Source organism: Erpetoichthys calabaricus, chromosome 7 (assembly GCF_900747795.2).
Source record: "Erpetoichthys calabaricus chromosome 7, fErpCal1.3, whole genome shotgun sequence".
NCBI classification, from domain to species: domain Eukaryota; kingdom Metazoa; phylum Chordata; class Cladistia; order Polypteriformes; family Polypteridae; genus Erpetoichthys; species Erpetoichthys calabaricus.
In genome coordinates this window covers 185,207,555-185,220,731 of record NC_041400.2, presented here as the reverse complement: position 1 = coordinate 185,220,731, position 13,177 = coordinate 185,207,555, and the positions used below count along the sequence as shown (strand labels likewise).

The 13,177-nt window shown below is 36.8% G+C and overlaps 1 protein-coding gene across 4 annotated transcripts in view; it reads right to left on the bottom strand.

Annotated features, from left to right (window-relative positions):
- aco1 (aconitase 1, soluble) overlaps positions 1 to 13,177 on the bottom strand; it is a 113,229-nt gene that overhangs the window by 61,781 nt on the left and 38,271 nt on the right. For all 4 annotated transcript variants that reach the window (XM_028805829.2, XM_028805830.2, XM_028805831.2 and 1 more), the window contains exons 2-3: positions 11,246 to 11,368; positions 545 to 713 (exon numbers count right to left, since the gene is read on the bottom strand). In XM_028805829.2, the coding sequence (XP_028661662.1) occupies positions 545 to 713; positions 11,246 to 11,342 (266 nt within the window). In that variant the 5' untranslated portion in view covers positions 11,343 to 11,368. The remainder of the gene's footprint in view (positions 1 to 544; positions 714 to 11,245; positions 11,369 to 13,177) is intronic.

Sequence of the window (13,177 nt, the reverse complement as noted above, 5' to 3'; positions counted from 1 at the left end):
TGGCTGCCCCAAACTTTCATTGTGTGTCCGGCAATTTATTTCACAGGTGGCTGAAGTGCCAATCCTGCCATCAACCCCCAAGTTTTCCCTGTAAGTTAAAAAACCTACTTGCAGGGCTGGATGCAGGTTAATATCATACCCCGGACGAAGCAATTGCAGGTTAAGTGCCTTAACCATAGGCCTAAAGCAGTAAAGTCATTTGTAGCATTTACGAGATTCTAACCAGCAACTCTCCAATTGCTGGGACAGATCCCTGGCTTCATCAGAAACTTTCTTCAAAACTCAGCCACTAAATTACAATGGTGTTCACCCTAACAGTACAGAATATTTGCCTACACTACTACTACCATAATAACCTGATAAGACAAAGGCCTTTCCACTTTGCAGCTGCAACTTTCTCCTTATATTTGTTTAGACTTTATTACTTTACAAAGTTTCTTTTAAACTGTGACCATTTGTCCGTACTGGGACTTCTCAAAACAATCCCAGGTACACAGTGTTTGGAAATGATATGTCCAATGTAGACATCCTGTGTTTAACTCACGTGAAGTCCTGTAGGATGACTCGTGCAGGCTTGAAAGGCACTTCCACATTCTGGTACTGGGTGACTGTCCAGTTTAGGATGTTCTCAACATCTTTCTTTTTCACTAAAAACTCATCGCAGTTTCTAATTGCAGATTCCAGCAGTACTCGAATTGAAAATGGGAGAGAATCTGAAAAAAAAAATTTTAAAAGTAGGTATTAATATTTATTCATATGGCATCTAATGAAAAAATAAAAATATTTCTTTAAATAAAAACATTAAAAAAAATCTTTATACTTATGGTTTCCAAATGAGTCTAATGAGTGAGTTTTGCATAATTATTAATTAATTCATTCATTCATTCATTCATGAATCCATTTTCCAAACCTCTTTTCTGGTCCGAGGTCACAGAGAAACATTACTTTCCCAACAATACTAAGCACAAGGCAGGAACCAACCATGAATGGGATGCTTGTTCATCACAAGTTCAAGCAAATACCCACTTTCAGTCATACAGGTTCAACCTGGACTCAACAATTACACAAAAACATACACTCAGTGGCCTTGTTTAAAAATTATATATACTAGGGGGCTTTGCCCCATGCTAGCTTGCTTTGCTCACCAACCCCCGGACCTGTACTATGCGCTAGCCTCTTTACGGTTCTGCCGCTTACGTATAGGGATGCGGATGTACAATTTAAACAGATTTTTATTTTCATGGGAATTGTTACATATGCATAATAGAACTAACTATTTTACATTACAGCGAGTAATTAACCATATTAAAAAATAGTAAAACGTAACAATTTGAAAGTAAATTATGTTTCATATTGCGTTAGAGTTATTCATTGCGTAATATGATTTCATTCTATTTGGTATTTGTAAAACTACCTTAAAAATAATTTTTTGAATAAAATTTTTATTACTAATCGCACTGAATTTTGATTCTGTGTTTGGACTTGCATCATGACAACATAACGTATAACTGCCCGTTATTGAAATTCATTTCTTTCTCTCTATTAAATAAAATGACTTTTTCAAATGTTTGGCTCTGAGATTTGTTAAGTGTCCTTGTAAAAGCTACTCTAACGAGAAACTGTTAACGTTTTATTACGAATGGCAGATAAATGGTCATTTCTGGAGGGTGGGACTGAACCGTGTGTCTGCCTAGGGGGGTTGCCAACCGGGACTCTGAGCTGTTTTGTTGTGTGGCGGGTGCGGCAGCACTCTGTGCCAGTACATGCTCCCCGACATGTCCTGACCTGGATTAGTTGAAAAGGAGAAGGAATTCCTGGATCGGATGCTAGTTTTTAATCATGCACACTCCATACTCATGCGGAACAAATTTAGAATCACTAAGTTAACGTGTAAGATTTTCTGCGTTACGAGATAAAAAAAAATCACATAAATCCATTAAAAATCCGAGATTAAAATGCCGACTAACTCCTCTTGATCTCAGCCCACCTCCTTCTCATTCTCCTGGCTCACCCATTGCTCGTGTACTCGGAGGAAAGTTAGCAGCCACGAGCTTCTTTCGGCCGACCTCCGTCTTGGCTCTTTTCTTTTCTCCTTTTCTTTGATTCCCTGTTCTTTTTTTTTTTCTGCTGACCCGTATATATACACTCCCGTCTCCGTGGGCCTTAATCACACGGCGCAGGAAGCCAATGAAGCAACCGAGAACGATCGCACCCTCATGTGCAGGTGCGACTCGCTCCAACTACCTCACTAACTCCCCGCGGTCGTGCAATTGCGCCCACGGAGAGTGACGTGGCTTTATGGATTTGAAACTGGCCTTTTTTTTTTTTTTTTTTTTTTGAAGCCGTGGACCCGCTACACCACAAACATACAGTTTTATTCTGTCAGTGTACAGTATATATTGTCACTGTAAGTAGTTTGCACTGTTCAAACATACATGTTACCTACTGTAGGTATTGGCTTCAAAAGCTTTGTTGTGAAAAACTGAGATTTGGAACTTTGTGTTATTTGTGCATCTTTATTTTGTAAAGAGGTTAGTTATTTTTATTCATTTTATTATTTGGAAATAGCATAATTTGCACATTATTTTATATTTTTGTCTGTCTTATTACAACATTTCTAAAAAATAAATCATTTATTATGTTCGAACAGTTACTCATTACTTGAGTAGTCTTTTCACCAAATACTTTTTTTACTCTTACTTGAGTAATTTTTTGGATGACTACTTTTTACTTCTACTTGAGTAATATTATTTTGAAGTAACGCTACTCTTACTTGAGTACAATTTTTGGCTACTCTACCCAACTCAGATAAAATCAAGCACACAGCCAAGCAACCTTCATTGGCTCATACTGAAAAGCTCAGTGACTTTAAAGATGGCACTGTCATAGGATGTTACCTTTGCCACAAGGCAGTACATGAAATTTCTGCTCTACTGGATCTGCCCCAGTCAATTTTAAGATGTTCCAATTGTGAATTGAAAACATCAAGTAGCAACAATAGCTCAGCCACAAAGTGAAAGACCACGCAAACTCACAGAGCAGGGCTGCCAAGGCGTGTGCGATATACATTGTTTACGATTATATCTTAATCACTGTTTTAATGATGTGTGAGATTAAATTATCGAGTATGTAACTCGCTTTGCAAAAAAAAGAAAGAGTTCATTCACTAATGCAACAGTATAGACCACTGCGCATGCGCAAGTGCGCAAAGCGAGTTGCAGGCGTGCACGTCCAGCAAGCCGCAAGTTAGCATCGCTCCCTGCCTCAAAATGAGTGAACATACAGCACCAGATGATAAAACAGCCTCGCCATCTACGTCGTCAGAGTTAATTGCCAGACGTGGTTCATTCTCACTTGCATGGCAGTGGTTTGGTTTTGAAAAGACTGATGTTGCTCAAAAGACGGCAATCTGCAAACTATGTGGTAAATCGGTTGCTGTTAAAGACAGCTCGACAACTAGCTTGTTTCACCATTTGCGAACTAACCACCGCACAGAATACGAAGAATACGAAAAGCTTAAGGAGTCAACTGTCCAGCACAAGTCTAAAGTAACCAAGGTACAAGCACAAAAACACACTCAGCAAACTTTAGCGGACTCATTCTGCAAAAAAGTGCATTACGACAAGAAAAGCAACAGATGGCATGACATAACAAACGCCGTCATCAATTACATTCCAAAAGATATGACACCAATTCAAGTGGTTGAGAGAGATGGTTTTAAATAACTTGTGAATACTTTAGACCCAAGGTACACACTGCCTGGCCGAAAATATTTCAGTCAAACAGCTCTGCCTAAGTTGTATGATTCGTGTTGCCAAACTGATGCATAAACTGCAAAAGGTTTCACATTTTGCCACAACAACGGATTTATGGTCAAGCCGAACATCTGAGCCATACCTCTCCCTGACTGCATTTCATTGACAAAAACTGGCAACTGCAAAGCTTCCGTTTGCAAACATCCTACTTCCCACAAGATCACACTGGAGACATCATTGCGCAAGGTCTGAAAGATGCGCTGGCATCATGGTCACTGCGAGAAGACCGCATGGTTTGCATGATAACAGACAGTGGTGCTAACGTTGTCAGTGCACTACGGATTAATAACAGGAAGACGCTACCTTGTTTTGGGCGTAGGCTTCATATTGTGATTGGTGAGTAATTTGGGGTTCCTCTATAAAAAGCAGTTTAGGTTAAATTCATCTTATTTATTATGACGTTTAAAAATACAAAAAGACCTGATAAGTAAAGCTATAGATGACAAAAATATAATTCAATTTCAAATAATATATTACACTATCTTGGAATTATCGTTATCGTCAAAGTACCAGAAAATATCGAGATTTTTTTTTTTTTTTTTCCCAATATCGCACACCCCTAGGGCTGCCAAGTGCTGAATTGTACAGAATGTAAAAATCACCCATCCTCAACCCTGCTTATCATCTCTGGGATAAAATGGAATGCCGAATGCAAACCAGGTCTACTGCTCCAATATCAGTACCTCACCTCACAAATTCTCTTTTGACTTAATGGGCTGAAACTGACACACCGACATACTCCGAAATCTTGTGGAAATACTTCACAGAAGAGTGGAGGCTATTATAGAAGCAAAGGCTGGAACTAGCTCCATATTAATACTCATTGTTTGGGTATGGGATATCCAACAGTCTCATAAAGGTACGATAGTCAGGTGTGTATAAATACTTTCCGAAGGGTGTAGTTTGAGTCTTCAAAAACGTTAACAGTTTCAGAACATATCACTGTTATGTAGTTAGCTTACATTCTTCGGCAGATTATGCCAACATTGCAGACAAAACATGCTCCTGTCACTCTGGAAGCTCTACCTAGATTAACTGAAAGTAGCTTGAAAAAAAATTAATTATTTGGACGTCACCACCCTAGAAATCAAGTTACCCAAACTATTCTATAAAATTTCAGTAATTATTTACCACACTGATGCTGATCTTTCTGATCATAAAATAGGTCATTACGAGCAACTAACGAGAAAAATTCATAATTAATTGCAGGATTACGGTATTTGAGGGTTCCTCTAGCGCGCCTCTTTCTCTTGCAAGATTTGACTCAAAAACTAACCAGCACATCGTCATCTCATAACAGGCTTAAGTTTCGAGTTTGGTATTTTTCTGTCCAGTACTAAACCGCCCCCGGAAACTGAGAGACCCAGACACACACACACACACACACACAACCATCATCAAGATGTTGAAATGTTGAGATAAAATGTTGAGATCAAAATTTTTGATGAATCTAAAGCTTTCATTCCTCTCTCATAGACAATAGGTTATGGTGTTTGCAAGGCAAAAAAACATATGTGTCCCCAACATTGAAAATGTTCTTATTAATGACAGGTTTAATGCCACTGTCACTTATAAGGAAGGAAACCAGAAGGCATTTGCTTACAATGATGGCTGTATAAAAAGTATCAGTGTAAAACAGCCTCAAATTAGGCACCTTCAGTCTAAATCAACAACATTACAATTATTGTTAAGTGACCAATTAGTCCAGCAGCATCAAGTGTAAGGCAGGTAAGACCTTTGGATGGGATGCCAGGAAGTGAAACCAATTACCCTTGGCTTACTGTGATGGACGTCTATAAATGTACCACAGTCAGCCATAAATGAAGCCACTCAGGTCTACGGCATCAACACACATGTTTGTTAACTAATCAGATATTCACAACACAAAAGTGACTAACGACCTAAAAATAAAACAACAAACAAAAGTTTGGATTTTAGCTTCTAGCAAAGACTGGATTGAATTAGAGGTACACATTCAGGCAGAGTCCTAAAGGACCCACAGAATCCAACTTACTACCTCATGGTGAGAGACATAATCCTAGTGCTACCAGTAGAACTAAAGGAGGTTTTGTGTAAAATGGGCAGCAGTATGATTAAATCTTTAGAAACTAAGTAGAAGTATTATATAAAATAATTCTACCAAAGTACGAAGCATAGCCTCAGACGCATAGTAATAAGCAAACTCCAAAAAGGCAGCATACAGGAGCAGGATTTAAACAAAACACCACTGCAAAACCATGTCTACCCATTAAGTCAAACGTTAATACTAAACTGGCTCAGTATCACCAAGGTGCACCCTGCAAAGACTGGTATCTTATCAAGCGTTGATTCAAGACTTAGCACCAATTTAACCATATAGACTCTACCACCTTATGACCCTATGATGTAAAAGGTTGTAAGTAAGAAAATGGATGGCATTATGAATAATTGGGTATCAGATCCAAGAGCCTGTGGTGGGTACTACAGTAGCTGCCACAATCCCTAAATCTCTGTTACTAAAGAGGCACTTTATTTTTCATTTATTCACTTTTACTTTACTGCTTACAATGGTATGTTTATATAGTTATTATGGTTTCATTGTGTGCAATGAGCAATTCACCGATTAGGCATTCTTTTGGCCCAGAGGTGGGTAACCAATGGCCAGCAGCATGGCTAATCATAGAAATCTATAATATTTCAGCTCTCATGAACACTTAACAAGAGCATGCTAAAATAGAGTTGGCCGGTATAAACATAGTTGCCCACTGTGTCATCCAAAAAATAAAACAAAACACATTTTTACCATACGAATAAAGACAGTGTGTGGTGCTAACACATAGAAGGGCTAAGTGTGTATGTTTGTATTTTAAAAGAACATGATTATATCAGCTATGTATTTCATTGGTGTTGGAATTTTAGGTATAACTAACTTAAAAAGCTTGTGTACGCACAAAAAGAGGCTCAAAATAAAACAAAACCTTGCAGGGAACGTGCGAATATTTAAGGCAGCTGTGACCCAAACATATGCAACATTTCAGAGAAATTGGGAAATGAAGACACCCTTGATCAAGTAGGGAAATGAAGCCACTGCAAGCATAGTAATACATATCACTAAGCTGTTATTATGTTGTGCGTTGACATGACAAACCTTACTACATCTCAAAGGTTATGAAACTAACATTCTCTCTTTTAAAAGGTCAATGACATGTATTTGGACTTAAAAACGTTTTTGCTTTTTCATCAGTTTATTATATAGGCTACAAGTTGTCACTTCTCAGGAAACTGGACAACACGTCAGTAATATTTCAGACAAATGTTATGGCTCAGTGGCCTGGGTCAGCCCATGATTCATTTATTTTGAGGCAAAGTAGCTTTGGCAGACGTGTTGGTGTTGTATGTGGTAGCTGGCTTATTGGTAAGCTAACTGGCTGAACACTCAGTTTATCATATGGCTTGTACTATTCATTGTCACAGCAATATTGTCATTATATGTGGCAGGTAACACCTGACCAGACAATGGCACCTTATCCCTTTCCCAGACACCCAGAATTAAAAGGAGAGGTGCTATAATGTCGCACATGATCTTGGGCTCTCAGCTGAGCAGTGCAGCCAGTTACTTTTGAATGCAGGTTGCAGGGTCTCAAAGCATCAATGAAGTTCTGCAGCATCATGATTTCATATGTATGAAGTTGACTAGCATGCTCCACATATGGACATCTAGGTGGCTTTTGAGGTACATTCACATACACACATTTACAAGGGGGTTCTTATTTATAAAGGGTAAACTGCACAGAAACGTGGTTATCTTTTTTTTTTTTTTTGCCATTTTCCTGTTTTTTGGCATGCACTTATTTTTCCTCTCAAACCCACACAAAGTTTTATAAATGAGGCCTCAGGTCAGTGCACAAAGGTTAAAAGGAGAGAGACACAAGGAGACAGATCAATCAGAATGGATTACTCCTGTACTTCAAGCCATGTTTTTGGTGAGACGACATATAAAATAAACTTGCCGGCAACAGAATTGCAATGTTGCCTTTAGCAATTTGTGTGTTTTACAAATGCCTCATCGCTGACTCAGAAGAAGATGACAGTTACATCTCTTCCCAGATAACTCAACTTCTCTTTTTGGTGCAATGCTGTTAATTTATCTTTTTCTCCATTCTCAAACTTGACAATATTCTGAGACAACTTCAACAGGTAAAATCCAAAAACACACTTGTTTTCCAAATTTCAAAGGATATGCCATCCTTTGTGGGGAATTTAAACCTCGTTTTGCAGCACTGCAAAATAGATTTTGTAATTTTTCTATCACCTTTTGTCATTAACGTGGACAATGTTTCAGAAGTCTTGCAGATGGATGCACTCGAAACCTAGTGAAATACTGTCTTAATAAAGTACAGAAATTTTGGTGAATGTTTAATTTCTATGGACTGTACATTACTTAGCATTTGTTTTCAAGGTTCTGCAAGAAGGCTATGTGCATGCCATCATTATTTGGTAACACAGTTGCAAAAAGGTTTTTTCTTTTCTCAAATGGGAATTCCTAAAAGAAAATACAGCTGTGTATTATCAGGCAAAAATTTCTTCAATCAATTAATCATTGCAATCTACCTGCTGTTATCAAGTTATTGTTTGTTGCTACCAAAAACTCTAAATTACTCTCTCTGTCTCATCCAGATGACAATAATCACAGAAAAAAAATATCACTTACAATCACTGATATTTTTCAGTACATATTATAATAAAGATCATAGGCTAATTTGAAAACTATTGGTGCTCCAGTTATTTCAGTTAGCTAAATGAAAGTATATAAACTCACCTGAAATTGCATTGCATAGAATCAATCTGATATGTGCTATGCTCTTTGTTCACAGATTGTTGTGCACAACGTCTTAAATATTCCATAAAATATGTAAGTATGACATGTAATTTTTGTAATCTATTTCTGTATAAAAAATATTCCTTTTGTTTTACTTCATTTATTATTTTATGTGCTTATCTGGCTAAAACGTGTTTTGCTTTTCAGTAATAAATACTAAAGCAGTTTCTTATATATAATAAATAAATACTTTTTAAAAACCATGCTTATATTAAGTTAAGTTGTGTTTAAAATATTGATTACAAAATTATACTAAAAGAAATCCAAGACTAAAAAGTTGAAAATAATACAGTAATCCCTCGCTATATCGCGCTTCGCCTTTCGCGGCTTCACTCCATCGCGGAATTTATATGTAAGCATATTTAAATATATATCGTGGAATTTTTGCTGCGGACAATGGGTCTTTTAATTTCTGGTACATGCTTCCTCAGTTGGTTTGCCCAGTTGATTTCATACAAGGGATGCTATTGGCAGATGGCTGAGAAGCTACCCGGCTTACTTTTCTGTCTCTCTTGCGCTGACTTTCTCTGATCCTGACGTAGGGGGATTGAGCAGGGGGACTGTTCACACACCTAGACGATATGGATGCTCGTCTAATAATGCTGAAAGATTATCTTCACATTGCTATCTTTTGTGCAGCTGCTTCCTGAAACGACATGCTGCACGGTGCTTCGCATACTTAAAAGCTTGAAGGGCACGTATTGATTTTTGATTGAAAAACAAACTCTCTCTCTCTCTCTCTTCCTGCTCCTGACGGAGGGGGTGTGAGCTGCCACCTTCAACAGCTTTGTACCGCGGTGCTTCGCATACTTAAAAGCAAACAGCCCTATTGATTTGTTTGCTTTCCTCTGTCTTTCTGACAGACTCTGCTCCTGACGCGCACTCCTTTGAAGAGGAAAATATGTTTGCATTCTTTTAATTGTGAGACGGAACTGTCATCTCTGTCTTGTCATGAAGCACAGTTTAAACTTTTGAAAAAGAGACAAATGTTTGTTTGCAGTGTTTGAATAACGTTCCTGTCTCTCTACAACCTCCTGCGTTTCTGCGCAAATCTGTGACCCAAGCATGACAATATAAAAATAACCATATAAACATATGGTTTCTACTTCGCGGATTTTCTTATTTCGCGGGTGGCTCTGGAACGCAACCCCCGCGATGGAGGAGGGATTACTGTATATATATAAAAAATACTTTTTAAAAACCACGCTTATATTAAGTTAAAAAGTGTACTAAAAAGTAAAAAATAAGTGTCGCACACATCACTCGTAAAAAAAAAATAAAAGCGTAGGCGCTTTTTGAATGTTGATTGATGAAAAGCACCCACACTTTTATTTTACGAGTCTTGGATTTGTTTTAGTATAATTTTGTAATCAATATTTTAAACACATCCTTTAATATTTCTATCCGTTACTATTGGTGATATCTTGAACTATTCTTCATATGAAAATTTCATTTCTTAATTAACATGGATTAATTGATCAGTTAGTGAAACTGATTATTGATTCATGTATTGTCATCGGAAGTAAGTGTGCAAAATTTTAAGTAATTTGGACAACAGGAAGTGGGTTAAATATCGATTACAAGATTTGTACCACACAACAAACAGGTGAAGTTAATATAAGCATGGTAAAAAATAATCATTACTTATAATAGAAATATATGCATGGCTGTTGAGCTTCAATTTTTAACTTTTAATTTTTAGTTTTAGGCGTCTCTCAGTACCTGGCATACAATATTGATATTGCATGAGAAACATCAATAGCCAATGAACAAGCTTTTACTGGCCTATACTCCTGACTAATGAAAATGGGAGGCAGGTGGGTCTACAATTCTGACACTTGATTATGTGTGTGCGCACATGTGTGTTCCATCCTTGTTCATGAGAATATTTTCCTAAGTGCTTTTTAACATTTCAGTTTGGGACATTGCAAACAAATGACTGGATAACTGCACATAGATTATGCGACACTAGCAACATGAGATTATTTTCATGGAAGTCCTGATGTTGTTTGCTGTTGTCCTGTGTTGGCCATCTACCATTTCCATTGAATCATACACTTTACCTACTTTCTGCATGAAAACATGAGATTAAAATTTTTTCTCAACTGTCAGTACAAAGTACATGAGGCAAGTAACATTTGAAGAAAATAGTTTTTTCAGCAGAATATTCCTTTAAGAGTTTAAGAAATAGCCAAGATGGTGTAAATTTTAGTAAAAAGTAAAGGTCGTCAAGTTATTTTATATTGTTACTGCGCAGAATATTTTATGGAAAAAACTTGGTAATATTCTTCATTCAAGTTTGAAGCACTGCACATTATCTAAAAATTACATATACACATTCTCCAATTAAAGTACAAGTAAAATAAGCACTCCGTTCTTGGAAACAAACAAACCTTATAATTTCTTGGAAACTACAGAACTTGATAAGGTAACAATAACAAAATGTGGTTGGCAGTGTCATGAACACAAAAATTAGCAATTTTTATTTGCGATGCACCATCTAATTCAGTGAAATAAAGGGGAAAGATAATCAAAAGAACAACTTTAATGCAAATCTTAAAAACTGAAGTACCGTATCTGTGGTCATTGAGCTTGTGCAAGTTAAAGAATTTGTTTTCAGGATCTTCAGGGTCCAGGGGCTCAGCCAGATATGCATACGGGTTGCTCATGGTAGCAGGTGTGCCTCCCTTCTTACCTTAAAATAAGAAGAAAAAAAACAAATTAGCCAAAGAAATAAACAAATAAGTTGCAAAAGATGCATTGTAAAATTCATACTTTTATAGGCAGGCAAACGGTCAAAGAATCCAGAATTAAAATGCGAGGCCCAGGTGCTGCAAGATTGCTATTTCTTCTCTTTTTACATTATTTATGCCAAAAATATCTTCTCAATGAGCAAATTACATGTCAGTAAGGAATATAATAATAATTTAAATTCCAAATCAGATCTAGAAGGAGAGCAGAAAAAAGTGAAAGGCTTAATTTGAAATGATCAGTCCGAAAAGTTGATGTGTCTGAACTGTTAGCAGTGCTTCATCATGTTCAGTTTATTTAGAACCAAATTAATAAATGCTTGCTAGACTCTAACAACAACATTTACATTGTTCCTTACAAAAGTATTTTTTTTCTAATTCTAAATAAGAAATCCTACTCCTATAGTGCTTTGGTAGGTTAGTTGTGTGCAGGATGACACAGTGTCCCCAAGCAGTGTACTTCCAAGTTATAACAGAATGTTCATTAAGCAGTAATATTACAAGTTATTCCAAACTAGTGGTATTTCAGGCAAAAAAATTCTGGTGGGGATATACCCGAGTTTTTCCTTTATGATTTCTCTTAACATTAAGTTACTTATTTAATAATATCTGTCCATATTGTATTTATAAATAGTGTGACATGCAAGTTCATGAGCCATTTGTAAATAAAATAAAATAACTACTGTGTAAATAATAAATAAATACATTTAATAAATAAATAAAATAATGAGATGCTGGTGCTTGATATGCTTTGATTGGCATCATCAGATTAGCAGCTATACCACCAGCACTGCAGAGCTGGTAATCCACCTGAAGCTCAGCAGGTTTGGGCCCAGCCATTACTTGGGTTATTTTTATGTTTTTATTTATTTATTTTTTTAATTACTTATTGACATACCTTAACTTTTAATTTTTTTAATGTCATTTTATTTCAATTGTATTTATTATTCTTTCAACATTAATGTTGCCTTTTTATTTCTGTTTATATTTGCATACTTTATACCTTGTCCCATGTATTCTTCTTATTTGTACAGTGTATTGGGACCACACTGAATGGTTATTCTGTACTTTATCAATCAAGCTGATTGATTGACTGGATAGGAGAACCACCAGGGTTGCTGTTGAAGAGCTGCTGGTGAGGCCAGCAGGTGGTGCTTACTCTGTGGTCTAAATATGGTTCCCTAAAGCCTCAGTGCAGTGACAGTAACACTGTGCTGTAAAAATGGTGTCTTCCTTCAGATGAGACATAAAATCAAGGTCCTGACTCTGTGTTCATAGAAGATCCCTGGGCATCTCTCATAAATAGTAAGGTGTACCCCAATACCCTGGCAAAATTGCCCATCACAGCCTAGTCATTCGGGTCCCCTAATCATCCCCTATCTCTGACTAGCTAACTATCTCTCACCACATCACCATCCGATAACTAATGTGTAGTTAGTGTACTGGTGCAAAATGGCTGTCATTGCAGCATCTAGGTGGATGCTGCAGCTCCTCACTCACTGTGTAAAAGCACTTGAAGTAGTAAGTAAAGCATTATATAAAAGCATTATTATTACTATTATTACCACCTTTTGGCATCATCGTCATCTGCCATTCACAAATATGTAATATTCGATCATTTTCCTCAATAAATAAATGACCAAGTATAATATTTTTGTCTCATTTATTTAACTGTTTTCTCTTTATCTATTTTTAGGACTTGAGTGAAAAACTGATAATGTTTTAGGTCATATTTATGCAGAAATATAGAAAAA